Source organism: Eurosta solidaginis, chromosome 4 (genome assembly GCF_040869045.1).
Source record: "Eurosta solidaginis isolate ZX-2024a chromosome 4, ASM4086904v1, whole genome shotgun sequence".
NCBI classification, from domain to species: domain Eukaryota; kingdom Metazoa; phylum Arthropoda; class Insecta; order Diptera; family Tephritidae; genus Eurosta; species Eurosta solidaginis.
This window is the reverse complement of record NC_090322.1, coordinates 134,619,426-134,644,249: the sequence shown is the minus strand read 5'-3', so window position 1 is coordinate 134,644,249 and position 24,824 is coordinate 134,619,426. Positions and strand designations below refer to the sequence as shown.

Genomic DNA, 24,824 nt, shown 5'->3' with positions numbered 1-24,824 from the left:
TATTTGAATGTTTTTTGACTAGAATCGTTTCAAGGGCGTCACTCGTGAGTCATTCGCGGTATCGATAGATTCGCAATATTCCTGCCAGGATTTAGTTCCTGCACTACACTATGGACACATTCAGTCTATGTGAGGTCTTTATTGATCGGCCAGTTCAACCTTGCTCTTGCATTGCGTATGGCTTTCTTTTATTCACTTATGGAGGTCCGATACTCCTGAAAGTACGCTACTAAATGGCGTTCGTTGAATATCTTCCTGGTATTCGACCTTAGGTCGCTAGGATTTTTATCCAGCCATAGAAGGAAGTTCGTCTTGCTCCTTGAAATTGAACGGGCCTATCACTGACTATCCTATATTCGTTCTGGACTTCCGTATGTGCGGTGGTTTTACTAATTTTACTCATACACCTCTTTTTTGCTGGGTTACGTACGTTGATCAACCCCTTTATATTAGTATGGAATACACGTTCAGGGTTTATTTATATATATGTACATAAGTCTTTATAGTGCACGTGGCATTTTGTTGCAAATATCCACGTTTTGTTGTATGTACTAAATTGCAACAAAGCCAAAAAATAATCCAACAAATCCATCAAAGTAATTGCAAAAATTTTTGTAAAAGAAAACAAGTAAGGAAGGCTAAGTTCGGGTGTAACCGAACATAACATACTCAGTTGAGAGCTATGGAGACAAAATAAGGAAAATCAATCTGGGGTAACCCTGGAATGTGGTTGTATAACATGTGTATCAAATGAAAGGTATTAAAGAGTATTTTAAGAGAGAATAGGCCATAGTTCTATGGATGAACGCCATTTAGGGATATCGCCATAAAGGTAGACCAGGGCTGACTCTAGAATTTGTTTGTACGATATGGGTATCAAATGAAAGGTGTTACTGAGCATTTTAAGAGGGAGTGGGCCTTAGGTCTATCGGTGGACGCCTTTTCGAGATGTCCCCATCAAGGTGGACCAGGGGTGATTCTATAATGTGTTTGTACGATATGGGTATCAAATGAAAGCTGTTAATGAGTATTTTGAAAAGGAGTGATCCTTAGTTCCATAGGTGGACGCCGTTTCGAGATATCGCCATAAAGGTGGACCAGGGGTGTCTCTAGAATGTGTTTGTACGATATGGGAATCAAATGAAAGGTGTTACTGAGCATTTTAAGAGGGAGTGGGCATTAGGTCTATAGGTGGACGCCTTTTCGAGATATCGCCATTAGGGTGGGCCAGGGGTGACTCTAGAATGTTTGTACGGTATGGGTATCAAACGAAAGGTGTTACTGAGCATTTTAAGAGGGAGTGGGCATGAGGTCTATAGGTGGACGCCTTTTCGAGATATCGTCATTAGGGTGGGCCAAGGGTGACTCTAGAATGTGTTTGTACGATATGTGCATCAAACGAAAGGTGTTACTGAGCATTTTAAGAGGGAGTGGGCATTAGGTCTATAGGTGGACGCCCTTTCGAGATATCGCCATTAGGGTGGGCCAGGGGTGACTCTAGAATGTTTGTACGATATGGGTATCAAACGAAAGGTGTTACTGAGCATTTTAAGAGGGAGTGGGCATTAGGTCTATAGGTGGACGCCTTTTCGAGATATCGCCATTAGGGTGGGCCAGGGGTGACTCTAGAATGTGTTTGTACGATATGGGTATCAAATGAAAGGTGGTAAGGAGTATTTTAAAAGGGAGTAATCCTTAGTTCTATAGGTGGACGCCTTTTCGAGATATCGCCATAAAGGTGGACCAAGGGTGACTCTAGAATGTTTGTACGATATGGGTATCAAACGAAAGGTGTTACTGAGCATTTTAAGAGGGAGTGGGCATTAGGTCTATAGGTGGACGCCTTTTCGAGATATCGCCATTAGGGTGGGCCAGGGTGACTCTAGAATGTGTTTGTACGATATGGGTATCAAATGAAAGGTGGTAATGAGTATTTTAAAAGGGAGTAATCCTTAGTTCTATAGGTGGACGCCTTTTCGAGATGTCGCCATAAAGCTGGACCAAGGGTGACTCTAGAATGTTTGTACGGTATGGGTATCAAACGAAAGTTGTTACTGAGCATTTTAAGAGGGAGTGGGCATTAGGTCTATAGGTGGACGCCTTTTCGAGATATCGCCATTAGGGTGGGCCAGGGTGACTCTAGAATCTGTTTGTACGATATGGGTATCAAATGAAAGGTGGTAATGAGTATTTTAAAAGGGAGTAATCCTTAGTTCTATAGGTGGACGCCTTTTCGAGATATCGCCATTAGGGTGGGCCAGGTGTGACTCTAGAATGTTTGTACGATATGGGTATCAAACGAAAGGTGTTACTGAGCATTTTAAGAGGGAGTGGGCATTAGGTCTATAGGTGGACGCCTTTTCGAGATATCGCCATTAGGGTGGGACAGGGGTGACTCTAGAATGTTTGTACGATATGGGTATCAAACGAAAGGTGTTACTGAGCATTTTAAGAGGGAGTGTACATTAGGTCTATAGGTGGACGCCTTTTCGAGATATCGCCATTAGGGTGGGCCAGGGGTGACTCTAGAATGTTTGTACGATATGGGTATCAAACGAAAGGTGTTACTGAGCATTTTAAGAGGGAGTGGACATTAGGTCTATAGGTGGACGCCTTTTCGAGATATCGCCATTAGGGTGGGCCAGGGTGACTCTAGAATGTGTTTGTACGATATGGGTATCAAATGAAAGGTGGTAATGAGTATTTTAAAAGGGAGTAATCCTTAGTTCTATAGGTGGACGCCTTTTCGAAATATCGCCATTAGGGTGGGCCAGGTGTGACTCTAGAATGTTTGTACGATATGGGTATCAAACGAAAGCTGTTACTGAGCATTTTAAGAGGGAGTGGGCATTAGGTCTATAGGTGGACGCCTTTTCGAGATATTGCCATTAGGGTGGGCCAGGGGTGACTCTAGAATGTTTGTACGATATGGGTATCAAACGAAAGGTGTTACTGAGCATTTTAAGAGGGAGTGGACACTAGGTCTATAGGTGGACGCCTTTTCGAGATATCGCCATTAGGGTGGGCCAGGGGTTACTCTAGAATGTTTGTACGATATGGGTATCAAACGAAAGGTGTTACTAGCATTTTAAGAGAGAGGGGGCATTAGTTCTATAGGTGGACGCCTTTTCGAGATATCGCCATTAGGGTGGGACAGGGGTGACTCTGGTATGTTTTTGTACGATATGGATATCAAATTAAAGGTATTAATGAGGGTTTTAAAAGCGAGTGGCCCTTAGATGTATATGTGAAGGCGTTCTCGTGATATCCACCAAAATGTGGACCAGGTGATCCAGAAAATCATCTGTCGGGTACTGCTAATTTATTTATATATGCAATACCACTAACAGTATTCCTGCCAAGATTCCAAGGGCTGTTGATTTCGCCTTGTAGAACTTTTTCATTTTCTTCTACTTAATATGGTAGGTGTCACACCCATTTTACAAAGATTTTTCCAAAGTTATATTTTGCGTCAACAAACCAATCCAGTTACCATGTTTCATCCCTTTTTTCGTATTTGGTATAGAATTATGGCATTTTTTTCATTTTTCGTAATTTTCGATATCGATAAAGTGGGCGTGGTTATGGTCAGATTTCGCCCATTTTTTATACCAAGAAAAAGTGAGCTCAGGTAAGTACGTGGGCTAAGTTTAGTAAAGATATATCGGATTTTGCTCAAGTTATTGTGTTAATGGCCGAGCGGAAGGACAGACGGTGGACTGTGTATAAAAACTGGGCGTGGCTTCCACCAATTTCGCCCATTTTCACAGAGAACAGTTACCGTCATAGAATCTATGCTCCTACCAAATTTGAGAAGGATTGGTAAATTTTTGTTCGACTTATGGCAATAAAAGTATTCTAGACATACTAAATGAAAATGGGCGGAGCCACGCCCATTTTGAAATTTTCTTTTATTTTTGTATTTTGTTGCATCATATCATTACTGGAGTTGAATTTTGACTTAATTTACTTATATACAGTAAAGATATTAAATTTTTTGTTAAAATTTTAATTTAAAAAAATTTTTTTTTAAAAAGTGGGCGTGTTCTTAATCAAATTTTGCTAATTTTTATTTAGCACATATAGAGTAATAGTAGTAACGTTCCTGCCAAATTTCATCATGATATCTTCAACGACTGCCAAATTACAGCTTGCAAAACTTTTAAATTACCTTCTTGTAAAAGTGGGCGGGGCCACGCCCATTGTCCAAAATCTTACTAATTTTCTATTCTGCGTCATAACGTCAACCCATCTACCAAGTTTCGTCGCTTTATCTGTCTTTTGTAATGAGTTATCGCACTTTTTCGGTTTTTCGAAATTTTCGATATCGAAAAAGTGGGCGTGGTTATAGTCCGATATCGTTCATTTTAAATAGCGATCTGAGATGAGTGCTCAGGAACCTACATACCAAATTTCATCAAGATACCTCAAAATTTACTCAAGTTATCGTGTTAACGGACGGACGGACGGACGGACGGACGGACATGGCTCAATCAAATTTTTTTTCGATCCTGATTATTTTGATATATGGAAGTCTATATCTATCTCGATTCCTTTATATATGTACAACCAACCGTTATCCAATCAAACTTAATATACTCTGTGAGCTCTGCTCAACTGAGTATAAAAAGGATATGATAGAAAAATAAAATAATAGATAGAATCGGATTCCATCAATGCCGCAAACATAAAAGGTTTTCTATCAATTTTATAATGTTGGTGGCTACAAAACATATGTAAACATGTGTTATACCGTAAGCAGTCACACGTACGTTTGTAAATATGTATGTAACCTTACACTCGGCGGAAAAATAATAAGTGCAGTAGTTCCATACAAGTCTCTTGTAAAACTATTCCATAGCTCAATTATACGGTTGGCTCATCTCATCAGCTGATTTTATTTTTTTGTCATTTCACTGATTAGGGATTGTCAAAAGGAGATGGCAAACGTAAAATGTAACCAACACATTGTCAATAATGTACTGCAGTGGTGATAAAATGTTTGTAAAAAAAATAGTTTCACATCACTTTCAGATATTTTTTCAGTAAATACTTCTAATTTAGCGCATTCTTTTCAAAAAAACACAAAAGAATTGCAAAGTTTTATATTTTCTCTCCATTCGCCTAACACCAACATGCAGATTTTGCCAATTTGAACAAAGGTATGTTGTTGCTGTAGAGATGAGCCAACCATATAGTTGAACCATGAACTATTCAACATTTTTTATAGTTGATAATTGTGTATTAGATATTTTTTTCAAAACGTTAACTTTGAATAGCATAACTTTTGTATCCAATAAAATAAAATTAAAAACTGCACACGGTGAAAAATTTAAGTTTATTTCTTAAACCTAGCGAAGTTAACTGCTGATTTTAAGCTTTTATATAGGTACTAATTTAGAACCACTAAATTAAGTTAAGCAATATCGAAGATATCTTGATTTAAATATCAGTCTAGACATTTAAAAAATAAAATTTTCGATGAAAAGTTTAAAACTAAAACAAAAAAATTTAAACAACGTGACATCAGGACGGACAAGGCGACAGCTGTTTCGATTATACCTTGTAAATCTCTTCAAAGCCTTTTCTCCCGGGAGTGGGAGTCGAACTCGCACCCCTACGATAGTTGAAATGGTTGTAAACGCATTCAGCTACGTCATGCCTGTTGTGAAGTCTTTCCCAATTGCCTTCTTTTTGCATATTTTAATCTTTTACACATTGCATACTTCGTATGCAATTATGTGTTAAAGCTATGCTTGGTACGGCGGTTTTCAAAGAAACTTTGGTTTTGTTGCTGTTTTCGTTCTATTTATAGAACTACAACGAATTAACCAATTTTGTCTGTTTGTATGATTTTTAATAATCGGGGATTGCCCATATTGCTTTTTTTAAATGTATGAAAACATTTATTTGAAGCAATTTTTTAATTTTTATTTAATAATTTGGGAAAAATTTAAACAACGTGACATCAGGACGGACAAGGCGACAGCTGTTTCGATTATACCTTGTAAATCTCTTCAAAGCCTTTTCTCCCGGGAAAGAAGAAGAGATTTACAAGGTATAATCGAAACAGCTGTCGCCTTGTCCGTCCTGATGTCACGTTGTTTAAATTTTTCCCAAATTATTAAATAAAAATTAAAAAATTGCTTCAAATAAATGTTTTCATACATTTAAAAAAAGCAATATGGGCAATCCCCGATTATTAAAAATCATACAAACAGACAAAATTGGTTAATTCGTTGTAGTTCTATAAATAGAACGAAAACAGCAACAAAACCAAAGTTTCTTTGAAAACCGCCGTACCAAGCATAGCTTTAACACATAATTGCATACGAAGTATGCAATGTGTAAAAGATTAAAATATGCAAAAAGAAGGCAATTGGGAAAGACTTCACAACAGGCATGACGTAGCTGAATGCGTTTACAACCATTTCAACTATCGTAGGGGTGCGAGTTCGACTCCCACTCCCGGGAGAAAAGGCTTTGAAGAGATTTACAAGGTATAATCGAAACAGCTGTCGCCTTGTCCGTCCTGATGTCACGTTGTTTAAATTTTTCCCAAATTATTAAATAAAAATTAAAAAATTGCTTCAAATAAATGTTTTCATACATTTAAAAAAAGCAATATGGGCAATCCCCGATTATTAAAAATCATAAAACAAAAAAAATTTTAACCGTTCCGCAATTTTAGGCTTTTTTGGTCTATGTTAAAAACTATGAGATGATGAACAGAATATTTAATATATTTGAATTGAAAGCTTAGTCCAGAAGTTTGGAATAAAATTTAAACCAAAATGTTTCAATTCAAAACCACTCATAAGTGCACATTTCGGTTTAAACTTTGCAAGGTTTACATATAAAACCAAAAAAAAGTTTGGTCATATGTGTAGACCAAAAAGTTTAAGATTTAAACCAAAATATTCAGCAGCGCAAAGCACGGTACATACCGATAAATTTTGATGGTTTTAGTCAAATGTTGGGCGTCTACCGCGCAAACAAAATGTGGGTGTTGCAATTTCAAATCGGTGCAGCTCAAATAAGACTTACAAGTATTTTGACAGTTATACGTTTTTGATATTCAAAAATATGTATGATAATATAAATCTCATGTTTATACCTAGCTATTATTTCAAAAATATTATAGAGCAACAAAATTTGCAACTAGTTTATGTCCATATATTATGTTTCATGAATATAAAAAAGTCTTCTAGAACCAACTGCCTTCTATGTTATGAGTATTTTCTCCTTCTTGAGATTCCAAATTTTTTCAAATTATATTAATTAACTTGAATAGGAAGATGTGATTTTAAAGCAAGCCGAGTAGTTTAAAAATAGTGATGTGTATGATGAGTTCTTGTTACTTCGGAAATATCAGCCAAATGATTAAAGAACGTTAGAATAAAATATGTTTGTGCAATATGGGTGTCAAACTCTGCTGACGGATTAGAACGCTTTGTTCATGTAAGCTTTAATATTATTATAAATCAAAGTATTTCACAGAGTGAACCGCAACTACACTACTACACTACTGCAACTTTCTTAAAAATCAATTTACATTAAGCTCTATAAAAGAAATATTTAAGAATAAGTTTTAAAAAATTGTTTATGCTATGTACAGAATTGCATTGAACGAACGCAAATTAAATGCCGTAGCGGCAAAAAAGATAATTGTGTGAGTCGTAAATCAACTGCCCTTCGTTTATTCGGCTAACGAATTGGCTTGTCTAATTGATATCAGCATACATTGAACGAACAGGTGTATCAAGTAGTTAGAAGCTGATTAACAAAATGGAAAATATAGGCCAAATTGGGACCACAACAAAACACATTTTAAAATATGCGTGTTTTGGTTTGTTTTTCACGTGCTAACTAAAATTTTTGTTTTTCTATTTGTTTTTTTCGCCCTGCTCATCCTGTTGTGTTCGTAAATCTCGAGCGAAATGTATTTTTGACAGTACAAGACATTGTGATTCATAATCGTGATTACAGTTTACGTAAAACATCTGAAATTCATCGGTGTTATGACTATTTATGTGTTTTTCTAAGCGGGATCGCCCCACGCCAGTGATTTTGCAAACACTCCGAGTGTATTTCTGCTATGAAAATCTTCTCAGTGAAAACTTTTCTGCCTTTCAGATGCCGTTCGGAGTCGGTGTAAAAAATGTAGGTCCGTCCCGTCAATTTGTAGGAAACATTAAAAAGCAGCCAGACGCAAATTGGAAGAGAAGCTCTGCCTCAGAGGTTATCGTGCCTTATATTGTAACGAATTTAGTGCAATTCCTCTTATTTGCAACCTTCTACTAACGCTCGAATCACTAAACTCTTGAATAAATAAATCCACTATAAAATAATGCAAAATCGCATTTATTCAAGTACTTCACAATACTACTACTTCTCGACAGATAGCGTGCTTAAATCAAACTCATTACTAATTCTCAGCTTTATGTCCTTTTATACTCTGTGATTTCTCCTTCGCATACTTCTAGGCGTTTCTATTTCTAGAATTTACTTCTGGTTTATAAGCTATAAATTTCTCAGCTATAACTACAGATGCACGATTTTGTAGCTTCTCGCATAGCCCATGCGCGTATATATGTGAGTGATACTTGCACAAATGATTGCATGCTTTCGGGAGTATATCAGATATATGCATGTGTTTGTGCGTTACTCGCCGCTGCTTGTATGGACATATGGGTAAATATAATGATTGATTTGTTGATGTGCATACAAGTTACTGCTTAGTATCGGCTTAGAGATGATAGTACCCTTAGTGTTGCTAATATTCGTCACAATATTTTATGACTCTTTACAATATCCTTTAATTTTGTGCAACAATGAAGCTGTTATGCCATAAATATTCAAGAAGTCAATAACGCCACCAGAGCACAGACGCTCAAAACGGTCTCATCTATCAAACGTATGGTATAAGAGATATATGAGATGCTCACTTATCAATACTTGGTATTTGATCGTAAGTAGTTTCTACACACGTGCAAGCATGTACTAGGCTCGTGGCAAGGCATTGCACAAACGGGGCCAGCTAGTATATATATGTTATGTTTGATATTTAAAATAAAAAAAATTTTACTCACCTTCGCCCAACAGTGTTTATAACAGTCTGATATCACATATTCCATATTCAATTCGTCATCTAAATCAATAAAAGATAGTGGTCCTTTCAGCACTACTTGACGTTGCATGGGTTTCGCAGACAAACTTGTCAAGCAACCCAAAAAGAGAAGCGGTAAAAATGTGCTGATGCTTGCTGCACCTGTGGCAGCTATTTGACGCATGTCTGAATTATTTTTCTTTTGGTGTTTAGAGCTATAAATGTTTGTTTTTTTTTTTGTATTGATTTTTTTTTTTTTAACTTTTTAGCATTATAATAAATTACGTAATCTATGCATTAGAAAAAACAAAGTTTTTACTTTTTTTCTAATTTTTTGATCTGCGAAAAATTTAATTTTGAAATTTTAATGAATTAGATTAAAATATCGCAATTTCCAAAAATGTATTTGTATTTTTTTTTCTCAAAGAGCGCACTATCGTCTCCGCTATGACAGACCAATTTTGACGAAAAAAAATGTATCGGTAATACGCAAATATATGCTTCTTTCAGGGGCTGAGAAGATATTGACATCAGAGCGTATGATAAATAAAATAATTTTAAAAAAATGATTAAGTTAAGCGGTGAAATTTCTAAAAATGTGAGGCGTAGCATAACCTGATTAAAGTTCAGTTGGTCTTATATATGACTATCAATAGAAATTTGACTCGTCCAACGCTTTTATTTAATGTTCTGATCAACGCCCTAGATTGATGAGAAGTGTGATGACTAGTACCTAGGACTTACCTAACTATTTTCTATCTTTTAGTATTATTACTACTTAATGTAAGTATTGTTTTCAATAAAACCGTTTAACTTAAACATTTTTTTAATTTATTTTATTATACTGAAATTTCAATAGCAAAATTTGAATTTATGTGCTCCAAAGTATTCTGACGTCACTTGTAACGGGAAATGAATTGTTTACAGAAATTTCACTAACAAAATTTGAAATTATGTGCTGCAAAGTATTTTGATGTCACTTCTACCGGACTGTATATAATATTTGTTCAAAGAACCAAATCGGACAGACAAGTACGAGTTTTTTGAATATCTCAATTTTTGCGACACCTAGTGTGAATTTTTTTTACTAAAGCGGTTTCTATTTCTGTATGTCACATATGATTTCCAAACATGAGCCAAATCGGACCACAAATACGATTTTTGTGAATATCTCGATCCATGCGCCACCTAGCGGCGATTTTTTTCATAGGTCGCTTTCTATTCTTGTATGTATTATATGTTCCAAATATGAGCGAAATCGGACAACAAATACGATTTTTGTGAATATCTCGATCCTTGCGCCACCCAGCGGCGATTTTTCTTCACATGTCGCTTTCTATTCATGTATGTATTATGTGTTCCAAATATGAGTCAAGACGGACCACAAATACGATTTTTGTGAATATCTCGATCCATGCGCCACCTAGCGGCGATTTTTTTCATAGATCGCTTTCTATTCTTGTATGTATTATATGTTCCAAATATGAGCGAAATCGGACAACAAATACGATTTTTGTGAATATCTCGATCATTGCGCCACCTAGCGGCGATCTGTTTTTTCATAGGTCGCTTTCTATTCTTGTATGTATTATGTGTTCCAAATATGAGCCAAATCGGACCACAAATAAGATTTTTGTGAATATCTCGATCCTTGCGCCACCTAGCGGCGATTTTTTTCTTATTATTGCATTGTCATCGGGTTCTGAACTATAGTCCAAGTTTCAAGCTTGTAGCTTATCTGGAAGTTACTTAAATTTTAATTACAAAATTCGCGCTGGCTGGCCGGCCGTGCAGCCGAATATCTCGATCATTGCGCCACCTAGCGGCGATCTGTTTTTTCATAGGTCGCTTTCTATTCTTGTATGTATTATGTGTTCCAAATATGAGCCAAATCGGACCACAAATACGATTTTTGTGAATATCTCGATCCTTGCGCCACCTAGCGGCGGTTTTTTCTTATTATTGCATTGTCATAGGGTTCTGAACTATAGTCCAAGTTTCAAGCTTGTAGCTTATCTGGAAGTTACTTAAATTTTAATTACAAAATTCGCGCTGGCTGGCCGGCCGTGCAGCCTGTTATGTCAACCTAAATAAAACCGTTTAAAAAATAACACAACTGTAGAAATTTTCCTAACAACCAAATTTTTTTCCAATTTTTTCGAGTTTTGCCAGCTTTTGTGAATCTGTGTGCACGAATTTATAAGATACCGACCCTGGAAATTAATTGTGAGTTCAATGACTATGTTATTAATATTTTAGTGAAAACAAAATTTGAAAAAATTTTAAATTGTATCAAAATGAATAAGAGCCGTTTTGACCATCTCTAGTTAAGTTAGATTTTACCTGGATGATAGAAATTTAGCAGATAGCTGCATTTGACATTCTCGTTTACACCAGAACAGCTTGACCAATCACCATTTAAATCGATAATTGCGAATATTTTGGAGAAAAAATAGGAAAACTCGATTGTGAATACACGAAAACTAGCCAAACAACTGACTTTTGTTTATACTCTTTCCTTGCAACCTAGACGCGAAGCTTCAGTTGACATGAAGAAAACGAAAATTTCGATAACTCTTATAAAAGGAACTAACTGCAGATAGTGCAAACGGTCCTAAGAAATGTTTACTTGACCCATTGTTGCCTGAGTCTATAATCACCCTTGCAGACTAATATGACTGCAACATTTGTAGTTACCGATCGATTTGAAACCTTGCAGTCGTTTTGGATAGAGTTTAATGTATATAAGAACATAAATACCCGTTGAACTGACAAATAATTTCCAGTGTTGGGACAGATCAATCCTGAATTTGCCATATAGTAGACATCGCTGGTATATACAAAACAGTATAGTGTTTTGTAGTTTTACTTGGGTACCTGCCAAATATGGCCTAGCCCCACGGTGTTCTAAAACACACAGCTGACTGTTCGGTCCAACAAAGTTGGTACCAATGCATTGAGGTTGGGTGTTCAAGTTAACCACCTGACTGAGATCGGGGGCCTATTTCTACCCCTCCGTTCCATTTCAATGTAGTTAAATGGCACCCGGTTACTAGGCAACTCTAACACTATGTAGTTCCGAACATGTCTCAGTATTTCCCTCTCATTGCTTGTTGTTATTTCATTATCTGATTAAGTTAGTAATGTCTGATATGTTTGTGTGTTTACCACGATAAAGGAATGTGACCAAAGTTTTCTGTATAGCCGGTGAAACAATTTATGATACATTGTTGACAACACACTACTTCTTGCTTCGATATTATTCCACTAAACAACTTTGCTCAACGCTATGCACTCCCTCACGTCAGCAAATCGATCTATCATGATCTAGTCATTGGCCCTCGCCAAAGCGGGATATATTTTCATTGCGACTCGTTTAATCTTCAGCCACAATTAAGCGCTATGACCAAACTTTGCAACTCATAGACCTGTAAAAAAATTACAGAACGCTATGCACCTTCTCACGTCAATACCTCGATGCATCTTGTTTTAGTAGTAGGCCCTTTCATAAAGCGATAAGATACAAGATACTTCTTCCTAACGTACCATTCAATCTTCAACAATTAAGAGTTGTGACCCACCTTTTCAAGTTACCCACCTGTAACAACGTGTTTTCCTCCAACAATATCATGCAAAAGGAGTTCGTTCACAGCTGTCAACCGACAAACTCAGCCAAATTAATTAACCGTCAATTCTTACCACGATTGCATCCTTTTTAACGTAGCCTAAAGCAACTTTAAACGCGAGTAAACAAAAAAAAAATTATATAAAAAACCTTTTTTCACCACTCTTTGCAATTGTGCTCAAATGAAGAAATATTCTTAACACGAAGTATGGCTTATCTTCTTGTAATTTGTAGCAGATTAACATGTCAAATTAACTGATTAGTTATCAATTATCATTATAGTAATTGGAAAATGTATTTGCTTTTCGAGGAATGAAATTGAGATAAGAACTCAACAGTGTTTGAGTGGTGATATAAGTATAAGAGATAAATGTTATAGACATTTATTTCGATGGATAGGTTAGGTTGAACGGGCCGGTCAATAAAGACCTCACATAAACTGAATGTGTTCGTAGTGTTGTCACTAGGGTTTTAAGATCCGTGATCGAAACTCATTTTTTAAATCACAATAGCTATGAAATGGTGCATTTGATTAATGTCACATGTGAACTAGTACTAAGGAATACTGATTAGATTCATAATTTCTTATAACTGTTTGAAAAAGTTTGACAGCATCATAGTAATCGTTTCAGTGAAAATGGTTTTCAGTCACTAATCGTAAAACACAATACGGGCCCCGAATTTGTTTGACGACCAAACGAAACAGCTCGATTTAGGTACCAGGACTTCTGTTATAAAATAACTTCGTCTTCTTGGAAAATACTAGAAGTTTTCTTTGTAGCAGTATGTGTTCACATGGGGTATGTTTGTGCAAAGACTGAAAACATGATATATTTACTGCTTGATGGGCCTACAAGCTAAAACTTATTGACTGCTTGCTTTGCTGAAGCTCTCTGGCTGTACTCACACGACATGTAGGTGACCGCCTAATAGTTTTTCGAAGCTCTCGAGTGCACCACTGGTATAGATAAATGATTAATCATATGTACTACGCGATAGTTGGGCGGCAATATAGCATATACCATCCATTATCATTATAACTAGGCCTCGATGCGACCTTTATTTAGATATATTATGCTTGACCTTTCAGGCTATTACTGTATATAGGGTTGGGTCGATTTGTATGGACGAAAGCTAACCGATATCGCTCCATCGATTTTTCGATAGGATTTGGGCTCAGGAAAAAAAGTTCCACTACGCATATCCAAAAAAAGTAATTTTCGAGCCTGCGAAAAAAAGTCGATTTTTGGACCAAAATTCTTTCAAATCTCCATAAAAGAAATTTTTTTTAAAAGCTGTGTTTATCAATTTTGCATTTGCCAATTGACACGAAAAACAAATAAATAAAAAATGATGTGGAGCCTTGAAAATGAAAAACAAAAAATGGATAAAAAATCGATGAAATATCAGTGCCTCTTTGGGCTTTTTATTCCATATAACGTGAGGATTAAGAGTCAAGTTACCTAATGAAAGAATCTCTACCTTGCCAGAGCGACACATTCGCAGAGGGATCTGCAGTCTATCATCCAGCTTAAAAAAGCGACAGATTTGTGTGTCCGATAGATTTAACTTCCTATGGGGATAACGTAGACTACATTATTCCATTTAGTACCCAATGAGAATTCGTAACCCTCTCCGGCAGTACGAACAATTTGGCTTTTCTTTGCCCTGAACATTCAATCCAGTGTTTTCTGAACTCTCTTGTTTTCCAGCTACTCTTGGTTTCCCTAGTGTGTCCAGAAGGACTCCAGACCATATAATGCGGCTATAGCACTCTGCTTGGCTAGGTAAACTGTCTGTTTATTACCTTCAAGTCCCTGATACCCGAGGACCCATTCTAACCAAACCTTTTTTATGTTCAAATTAGAACTTTCGCTATTACTCCATTGTTTTAGCAGCTAAACGTAGCCACACGTTGTCTACAACGTGTCAAGTAAATATTTGAAAGAAATCGCCAATGTTGGATACGTATGTATGTATATATGTGTGTAATTTTCACTTATACAACCGACTGTTCGAATAAGACCTTGGCTAGAACCGTAAAAAAAAATGGTTTAGGGAATTGTTGAAAATATCGTCACATGCATTTAAATAAGCCTAGTTAGAGATGGCAGATGTAGGAAGCGCGGGTTGGATGAGGAAATCATCGAGAACGTTTTGTGCTCGTGCCCTTGGCTTACCAGGCTTAGATTCCAGCTGTTATGTGTAGTACAGCTATCAGATCTTGAAGCAGCAAATGGCATAGATCTTAGGAATCTTCTAGTATTTGCCAAGATCCTAGAAAGCTATTTTATAATATAGGTCCTGGGTTTTGTTAGGGTTTTTCAGTTTGGTAGTTAAACAAACTTCTGGTAACACTATGGACTTATTTAGCCTATGTGAGGTCCGCACGGAAGGGCCAGTTCAACCTGATCTAACCTAACTGTGGACCTTAATCTGGATCTTAGAAAATTCTGCTTTTTCTTTCAATGTGAAAATTTACATTCTCTGAGATAAAAAAAAATTAATAAATCAGATTTAAGGATGAGTTAAGCATGTTGTTTCTGTTATCATTTGTTTAATGAGAAAAAAGTATTTATAAGTACAACAGTTTTGCTCCCAGTCGAAAAATCAACAAAACAAAAAAATAATTGTTATTTATGTTTGCACATGTGTATTTACTTCTAGTTTTGTTTATATTTTTTCATGCCATCGAATGTGGATGCTCAGCGGTATCGCTGTCCCTACCCTCTGTCATAGCGTAGAAAACAAGTTTGGCGCTCGCTGACCTCCAAAGCAAAAACAACAGCAGCAGCACCGTCCAACCGTACATGAACGGTTTCACGCTTTAATCGCAGTTCAATCGACCGCTACAAAACATGATTTTTTCCAAAACACACATACGCACACCTATTTTCACGTTTTTCCACAGAGTATTGAGGAAAAATAAGTATTAAAAGCACAATATGTTTCAATCTAGCATCAAATGACCAAAAAACACCGACGGATCTGCGACTCGCTCACACGCACTATAACTTTTTTCGTTACAACCGAAACCTTGGGTAGTCTACACTAAACTGTGTTTTGCAGCAATTTTCTACAAAATCTACACGACAACAACGAAGTCTGGACGCCGACAGCGCTGCTTTCGTCGTGTATCATCGGTTTGTTCTTCGCGTCAAGTCACATGCTATCCCAAATGGCAACAATAATAAAACAGCAGAGACCTTTCCTGCACAAAGCAGCCAGCCAAGTCAAGCCAAGCCAGAATCATCCCGGACAGACGAACCCGAATGATTCCGCTACCACCTGCAAACATTATACTGCAAGAACCCAGCCATACTAATTGGATTATTTTGTTGAGAGTAGGAGAGCAGCGTGAAAAGTCATTCATACTGTCAGCGTCACGCTGCCAAAGCTAGCGTTGAAGGCAGCAGCAGAACATTTGTCTGCACACCACCCATTATGCCGCAGCGCTGCTAACCTTCATCGAGGCTAGCTAAAAGTTGATCTAGTTAAGCGCTGCTAGAAAATATGTAGCGGACGCTTGCAGCCACTGTTCAACAGGAAAAGATTGCAGACATAAAATTCTCCACTTTCAACCACTTTAATATGGCTCCAATTGCAACATGTTGCATGCAGTTAAATACGCAAGCGCAAGGCCAGCACTAACAAGCAACATGTTGCAGGAGAATTTTGGAGAAACTAGCAAACCGTAATACATGCTCGAAAGCCCCTGCAACAACTTCGAACAGGAATAATAGTGCTTGAAGGGAACGGTTGGCTCGTGTTTGGCAAAAATTTGTTGAAAGAAGTTATCACAACTGTTGCGTTCACTCTACAATGTTCAATGTTTTTGTTTGGTGCATAATATATTTAAATTGTGATCAGGACCGTTTGATGCTAGCAATTTATTAATGCTTAGTGTATATTAAAATGTATATTGGCCCGTAATCATAGTCGAAATAAAATAGAGTTTTATTGGTTTAAACATGGTTATAAATTAAATATCATTTTAAGTCTGTTATAGTCTACTTAAACACTATTTTATCTCTAAGAAAGTATTTTAAATTTAAAATGACATGAGCGCGATTTTAATTTTTTAAAATAGATTTTAAGTTGTCGGTCTGCTGTCAAAAATTGCGAGAAATTAAACAATTTGCTATTTAAACGCGATGAACTTAAAGGGAAGTGAAAAAAGGCTTCCCCGACAAGCAAATATACGTCAGGAACTAAATTGTTATCGCTTGAATTCGTAGTATTATATTTCTGGCAAAAATTACACAATTTGTGCGATGGTTACTTGGCTCCACATATGCGAGATATTTAATTAAGATTATTCCGCATTCATAGCTATTTGTGAGTTTTGATATTTTAGTATCTTTTGAGGAAAAAGTAGCAGTAGTCCTATATTGATTTTGGCATTAAATTCAATGGAAGGAATTATTTACCACAGGCGTCGATTTTTAATATATGTCCAAAAATTTCAGATGACGCGTTTTAATTTCGGAAGCAATAATCCGAAGGCGACAAAGTAATGCTTTTACTCTGTCAAGAGATTTTTACAAAAAAAAAAGTTTAAAATTTTCATGTGGTTGGTGTAATTTTGGCAGGCGTGCTTAACCAACGAACCGATATCATTTCGTTACGATAATTAACGTTAATAAACGAAGCGAAATGACTTTGTTTCGTTTATTAACGTTGATTATCGTAACGAAATGATATCGGTTCGTTGGTTAAGCATGCCTGAATTTTGGTGATATTGTTGTACACTGAAAGGAATTAACAGATACAATTTTCACCAGTACTACTAAAAGAACAATTTCTTATTTTCGACTTCTGATGATTGAATTATTATTACAGAATTCTTGAATTCTACTTGGATTTCCTTTTGTGTCTTACATTTCCCTTTAAATTTGCCAATTCCTCTTAAAAGAAAGCGTGAAATAAAACACGGAATACAACAGGAACTAACAACAAAAAATTTTAAGATCTGCTTGGTACGGGCGCTGTTATACTACTTCCCTCCTTTTTCACCCCTTCTATGTCATGACCGACTTGAGTTCAATTATTTTATAATAAAAGAGACTTACACTTTGCAGGTCCATGTACAATGGCTATACTATACTATACTAAACACGCTTTATTTATGCTGATTTTGCGAAGACAAACCTAAATTTGATTTAACTTGATTATCATTGAATGTCCTGCATACTTATTAGTATCGAGGTTAGAGATATCCCTATTCGGGTTCGGGTCTATTAAATTGAACGGCTTTAACGGTTAGGACCACCTAACATTTAAGATTTGCATCATTTTGGCCGTCACATCTGTCTTAATGAAAACAACTTTTCTTTACAACATTCTTACAAACTATATAAACTATTCAACATGAGCTATTAGTGTATGAGTGGATAGCCTTGTTGCTTCCTTTGCTTTAAGGAGCCCAAATCCGCTTTAACTACTTAATCGGTTATGGTGCGAGATTTAAATAATTTTTTAAGAACGATATTAAATACATTTTCTTTAAATAAGTATTTTCATGTTCAATTAAAAGACAGCGAAATTTTACAAAACGTTTGCTAACAACTTTTAAATACAATTGAATGATAATTATCCCCCACCAGATTATGATCAAAACACATTTTCAGATACTCCTTTGACAATTTTTGTGGTATTGTAAGAGTTTTTGTCACGTAAAAAATTACCATATTTTATACGTGGAGTCAAGTAATCACGGTTGTAAGGAACAGGGTGAACTTTTAAAACTTCTAAAAAAATTCTTCATAGCGCCAATCAATGCCTTTCTTTCATGCGGTTATCCTGTCCATGCTTATTTTAGCTGAAACTGTGTTTAATATGTCTATGACAGACCAAAATTTCAAATCCAATTTTTAATTTAGGCAAGATTTTAACTAAAGAGTATTTTAGTCAGCGACTATGATTACGGGCCATTGTGTATTGCTAGTTGATAATAAATAGTTGAAAATCTACTAATGCCAGCGTCGACCAGTAAGTGTCGCTGTAGACAACATCCCTGTCTAATGCGAATTGGGTAAGTTTAAAAATATATTTATTTATATATGTATATATTTTACCGAACTCTAGACATTTTTACAGTTGTCGATGCAGCTCCATTGTAATGATTTCTAACGTATGTGTGCAGCAACGCGCGGTTTATGTATTCGAGAGTTGTCGTATCGCGAAGTTGGAAGAGGCGCTTCCACCGGAGAACGAAACGTGAGGCAGAAGAACGTGAATGCGAGAAGCTTCAGGCTCATAGGAATAAACTCAGAAAAAACACTTTCCTTAAATGAGAAAAACATTTCGTAAAAAAAATTTTCATTAATTTGATGAAAATTTCAATTTATGGAGTAAGGTTTTTTGATTTTTGTATCAAACTAAAATATTTTCGATAAATCAAAAATGATTGATTATTTCTCGCAATATTTACATGCAAGAGTAGGCTAAGAAAACAAAAGCATTTGATTATAAAGTTTAGCACCTTGGCTAGAAACTTACTGCAAGCGAATGGACCCATACCATTGCCGTCACTGAGACCATAACATATAGGAAAGTGGCACCGTCCAAGGGGCAGATGTCGCAATGTATATATTCTGTGCTGGCAAACGGTGCACAAGGAGGTAGGGACTAAGAGTATGTTTCCTTGACCTACTCGTGTGCTAGTGCCGGAAAGAGAGGGAGAAGAAGACGGGGCAGTGGCTAATACTCGGCATTGCTACCTAGGTACTCTGCTACGGAGATTGCAGTTATGAGTAGGAGCGGCCGTATGAGCTGGAGGCGCCGTGGTGCGCGAGCAGCAGCGGGTACTTGTTGTGGCTTGCTGAGCAGTGGAGCTAATAGAGAGTAGTGGGAAGGCGCTTAAGGCAGACTACGGGATGCCCTTGGGTATGAACAACAAGGTGATACAACAGATTTGTAAAAGTTACGAGGACGACCGGTTTTGGGGCCTATCCCAGAACATCCCGTCCGGTGTAACCATCCCTTTACACGTGACATACTGACAAGAGTGTCTTAAAAATATTCCTTCCCGGCAAACGGAGCAAAACCATTTCTCTGGACCGGGATCAGGTGCAGGCCCCGGATTGGGTTCCATTCCTTACCGGAGCAGGAGAATATGGCGCAATCGCGATGCAAGGAGCTGCTGGGAGGACGACAATTGGGGAGGGACGCAGCAAATTAAATAGGGTTTCACGGAAATGTCATCCCCTGGTACATAGAACCGGCTGCCTTGGGAAGCGCACAAATTTTTGTCTGAAAAAGTCATAGAGATCGGTTGTTTATATAGCACATATCGCATACAAACCAGTTGTTGGGACAAGAAGTTTTGTCGTAATTTCTGCCCCAATTTAACAGCTAGAAGCTTCAAATTTTGTCAGATATTTACGTACATATATGTCATAAATTGTTGAAATAAGTCTTTCAAGCTATCTTATGCAGACACCAAAGAACATGAAATTTTGTGTTAGGATTACCGATCTATTATTTATTTGATATATATCTAAAATTTCGTTTTCTGTTATCTATATACATATTGCATATCTTATAAAACTAATATTTCGAATATAACGAATGGGATAAGATTATTGAAAGGTAAGAAGTCTTTGGCACAACCGAAGACTGTCCCTTCCTTACTTGTTTTCTCTTACCGTATGTTACGAATTTTTTTATAAGTTTCGTTTTTTTATTATATTTACAGTATTAGTCATAAACAAATTTCAAAATTTCCTGCCGCAGTAAACATTGTGTAAGAATTTTTTCAATATACTAAGTACACCCTGTATGAATGTAAATATGCATGTCTCGTTAATGTGAATTAATTTTCTATAAGTTTAGAATGCAAATAAAAGAAATGAAAAATCAAACGTTTAATACAAAATTTACATTTAAAATGTTACTACAACAAAAGTGTTGCATGTGTTTTTGGAAATCGAAACCAAAATACTTCAAAATTATAAATCACTATTAAATGAAATGTAGGAAACAATAAAGTTAAACAAAAGCACGACCAAAACAGATTTACATATGTATGTGAAGATCTAACAGCGCCAATAAACACTGCCATATATCTTAGTGAACAAAAAGGAACGTGAAATTAATCAAGACTTGGTGAGAGAGAATCGTAGCTAATTAATTTTTTTCATTGAAATAGTTTGAGCAAATTTAAAAGCTGTAGTTCGTTTCATTAAAATCCGACAGATATTGGCCACATACGCTCGTAACTAATAGGGAGAACAATTTTCTGGATTTTTGCCTCCCGGGATTTTCGGGATTTGAAAGTTCAATAGTGAGATTGTCCCGAAATTGTGCCTGCATAATTAGGATTTTGATAAAAATTTTAACAGATTGGCGAATTTACCAAACTCAATAAATTGAATTGACTTTTTTCTAGGAAGCAAACAAATATTTTCTAAAAGCTCGATTTTGAATCGTAGGAGTGGTACTATGTATCTTGAGGAATAACGATCTTAAGAAAACAAGGTCTAGAAGTGACATCACCTCAAATGCATCTAACTAAAAGTTGTGTTTAGCTTTTTAGGTTTGAATATCTTAAAAATTTTAAATCCCGGGACTGTTGGAATGTTGCATTGTCTCGGGTGGGACAATTGTACGCACTATTTCATCTTTGTTAAAGCGTTATGATAAAATCAGCTGAGAATTTCTGGTACTAAGTAATAGATAGGTTGAGACAACTAACGTTCTATAATTACTGTTATATAGAAAATATTTTATAGCTGTCACTGGTGGGACAAAAAATAGATGCAATCCATTAGTAAAGTTATTTATTATAAAAACTCTGCGAATATATGATAGTAGCTTATTTTGTTTATATACTTTTAGATATACGAACATTTTGGGAATCCAATAGCGTAAAAGTAATTTTTCTTAAAGGACTTTATTGCTATAATATAAAATGTAAGTGCCACGGGTGGAACAGCATTTGTGACGGGTGGCCCATATTCGAATTAAAAGCCTTAGATGAACTATTTGAAAGTAAATAAACTATTCCAAAGTTTAAAATATGGTTCGCGCCATGGAATCATTTCATGTGCTAAATAAATTTAAGTTACAGAAAATTTTGAGAATTTTAATTTTCTAAGGTTTTGACTCAGATTCAGGGGCCATGAAAAAACTCCTTCATGGATGTCGTATTTTTATGAAAATTTCCACGGGTCGTAATTAGTTTATATCTCTATTAGAATTGTAAGGAGTGTAAGCAATGCCTACTCATCTCTAAAAACTGTTTCTGCGTACTTGTCACTGGTGGGACATACTTCATTCAAGTCAAAACTGAATTCTTGGTATTATTTGAAACGAGTTTCTAACATTGTATACTAATATGAAATCAGAGAACAATTTGCAAAATTTAGAATAAAAACTTTAGACTTTTTTTTGTCACGGGCGGGGCACAATTTATACTGTTCGAAACATCTATAATAATAAGAATATAGGGCTTATATAAGATGGTATTTAAATAAGCTTTTTTTAAATAAAGATGAATTACTGTGGCTATTTTTCTTATTAATCACTCGAATGGTAAATCACAGATTTCTTTCAAAACAGCCAATTTCAACCTAATTGAAATTACTAAGTCAGCACTTTATCAAAAAAGGTATTAAAAAATTCATTTAAATATTAAAATAAAAAGATGATACAAATTATGTCTGTATTAAAGGGAAAATTGCCTTCTATTTTTTGGTCCATTTATATAAAGGTAGTCCTTAAAATTTTTGTATCATCTTTTTATTTTCACTTTTTTAGTTCTGCCTATAAAACGGCATTTGGAATTTGGGGTTCTGACTCACGGCCCAAGTTTCAAGTCTCTAGCTCACCGGGAAGTTTGTTAAAAATGGATTGAAAAATTCCCAAATCAAAATTAATTCTCTTAATATCTCGATCCATGCGCCACCTAGCGAAATTTCTTTGATCAAATATTGCATTGCCACCGGGTTCTGAGTTACGGCCCAAGTTTCAGGTCTCTAGCTCACCGGGAAGTTACTTAAAAATCGATCGCATGATTCCCCCCGTTTTTAAAGGATTTGCAGTTAGCTTGACCAGCGCGTCACCTAACGGAACTTTGTTTTCCATAAGTTGTACCGTCACCAGGCCTCAAACTAAGTGCCAAGTTTCAAGTCTCTAGGTAACCGGGAAGTTAGTTAAAAATGGATTGAATGATTCCCAAATTAAAATTTGGTTTCTTACCATCTCGATCCGCGTGCGCCACCTAGCGAGTTTTTTTTTTGATCAAATGCTGCATTGTCACCGGATTCTGAACCACTGTCCAAGTTTCAAGTCTCTAGCTCAACGGGAAGTTACTTAAAAATAGATTGCAAAATTCCCTTCGTTTTTCAAGGATTTGCAGTGATCTTTACTAGCGCGCCACCTAGCGGAAATTTGTTTTCTATAAGTTGCAGGCCTCTAACGAAGTGCCAAGTTTCAAGTCTCTAGGTAACCGCGAAGTTAGTTAAAAATGGATTGAAAAATTCCCAAATCAAAATTAATTCTCTTAATATCTCGATCCACGCGCCACCTAGCGAAATTTTTTTGATCAAATATTGCATTGTCACCGGGTTCTGAGTGCTGACTCAAGTTACAGGTCTCTAGCTCACCGGGAAGTTACTTAAAAACCCCCCGCAGCTATCTTGACTAGCGCGTCACCAGCGGAAGTTTTTTTTCTACAAGTTGTATTGTCACCAGGCCTCAAACTAAGTGCCCAGTTTCAAGTATCTAGGTAACGGGTAAGTTAGATAAATATGGATTGAATAACTCCCAAATTGAAATTAGTTTTCTTACCATCTCGCTTCGCGTGCGCCATCTAGCGATTTTTTTTTTTTTTTAATCAAATGTTGCATTGCCACCAGGTTCTGAGTCTCGGCCCAAGTATCAGGTCTCTAGCTCACCGGGAAGTTCCTTAAAAATCGATCGCATGATTCCCCCCGTTTTTAAAGGATTTGCAGTTATCTTGACTAGCGCGTCACCTAGCGAAACTTTGTTTTCTATAAGTTGTATTGTCACCAGGCCTCAAACTAAGTGCCAAGTTTCAAGTCTCTAGGTAACCGGGAAGTTAGTTAAATATGGATTGAACGATTCCCAAATTAAAATTTGTTTTCTTACCATCTCGATCAGCGTGCGCCACCTAGCGAATTTTTTGTTTTTTTTTTTTTGATCAAATGTTGCATTGTCATCGGGTTCTGAACCACGGCCCAAGTTTCAAGTCTCTAGCTCACCGGAAAGTTACTCAAATTCGATTTAAGATTCCCCTCGTTTTTCAGGTATTTGTAGTTATCTTAATTAGCACACCACCTAGCGGAACTTTGTTTTCTATAAATTGTATTGTCACCAAGCCCCGAACTGTGTGCCAAGTTTCAAATCCTTAGGTCATCGGGAAGTTAGTTAAAAATAGATTGAAAGATTACCAAATCAAAATTAATTTTCTTAATATCTCGATCCATGCGCAACCTAGCGAAATTTTTGATCAAGTATTGCATTGTTACCGGGTTCTGACTCACGGCCCAAGTTTTAGGTATCTAGCTCACCGGGAAGTTACTTAAAAATCGATTGCAAGATTCCCTGGGTTTTTTCAGCGATTTTCAGGGATTTTCGTTTATCTCGATTCGTCTGCCACATGGTGGCATTGTGTTTTCCACGAATTGTAGTGCCATCGACTCGCAAACTATTTGCTAAGTTGCAAGTTTGTAGGTAACCGGAAAGTTAGTTAAAAATGGATTGAAATATTCCCAAATCAAAATATATTTTCTTAATATATCGATCCATGCGCCACCTAGCGATAAAATATTGCATTGTCACCGGGTTCTGACTCACGGCTCAAGTTTCATATCTTCAGCTCACCGGGGAGTTACTAAAAAATCGATTGCAAGATTCCCCCCGTTTTAAAGGATTTTTAGTTATCACACTTAGCGCGCCACCTAGCGGAATTTTGTTTTCTGTAAATTGTATTGTCACCAAGCCTCGAACTGTGTGCCAACTTTCAAGTTTCTATGTCACCGGGAAGTTAGTTAAAAATAGATTGAAAGATTCTCAAATTTTTTTGATCAAATATTGCATTATCACCGGGTTCTGACTCTCGGC

General features: G+C 36.4%; 1 protein-coding gene across 7 annotated transcripts in view; it reads right to left on the bottom strand.

Annotated features, from left to right (window-relative positions):
• LOC137250359 (uncharacterized) overlaps nucleotides 1-15,965 on the bottom strand; it is a 429,537-nt gene extending 413,572 nt beyond the window's left edge. Inside the window, exons 1-2 of one of the 7 annotated variants that reach the window (XM_067782997.1) lie at nucleotides 15,503-15,965; nucleotides 9,093-9,399 (exon numbers count right to left, since the gene is read on the bottom strand). In XM_067782997.1, the coding sequence (XP_067639098.1) occupies nucleotides 9,093-9,293 (201 nt within the window). In that variant the 5' untranslated portion in view covers nucleotides 9,294-9,399; nucleotides 15,503-15,965. Of the gene's footprint in view, nucleotides 1-9,092; nucleotides 9,449-15,461; nucleotides 15,480-15,502 lie in introns of those variants that run through there. The other 6 variants (XM_067783001.1, XM_067783003.1, XM_067782996.1 and 3 more) reach the window with 6 other exon arrangements.
• Nucleotides 15,966-24,824: the final 8,859 nt, after the last annotated feature.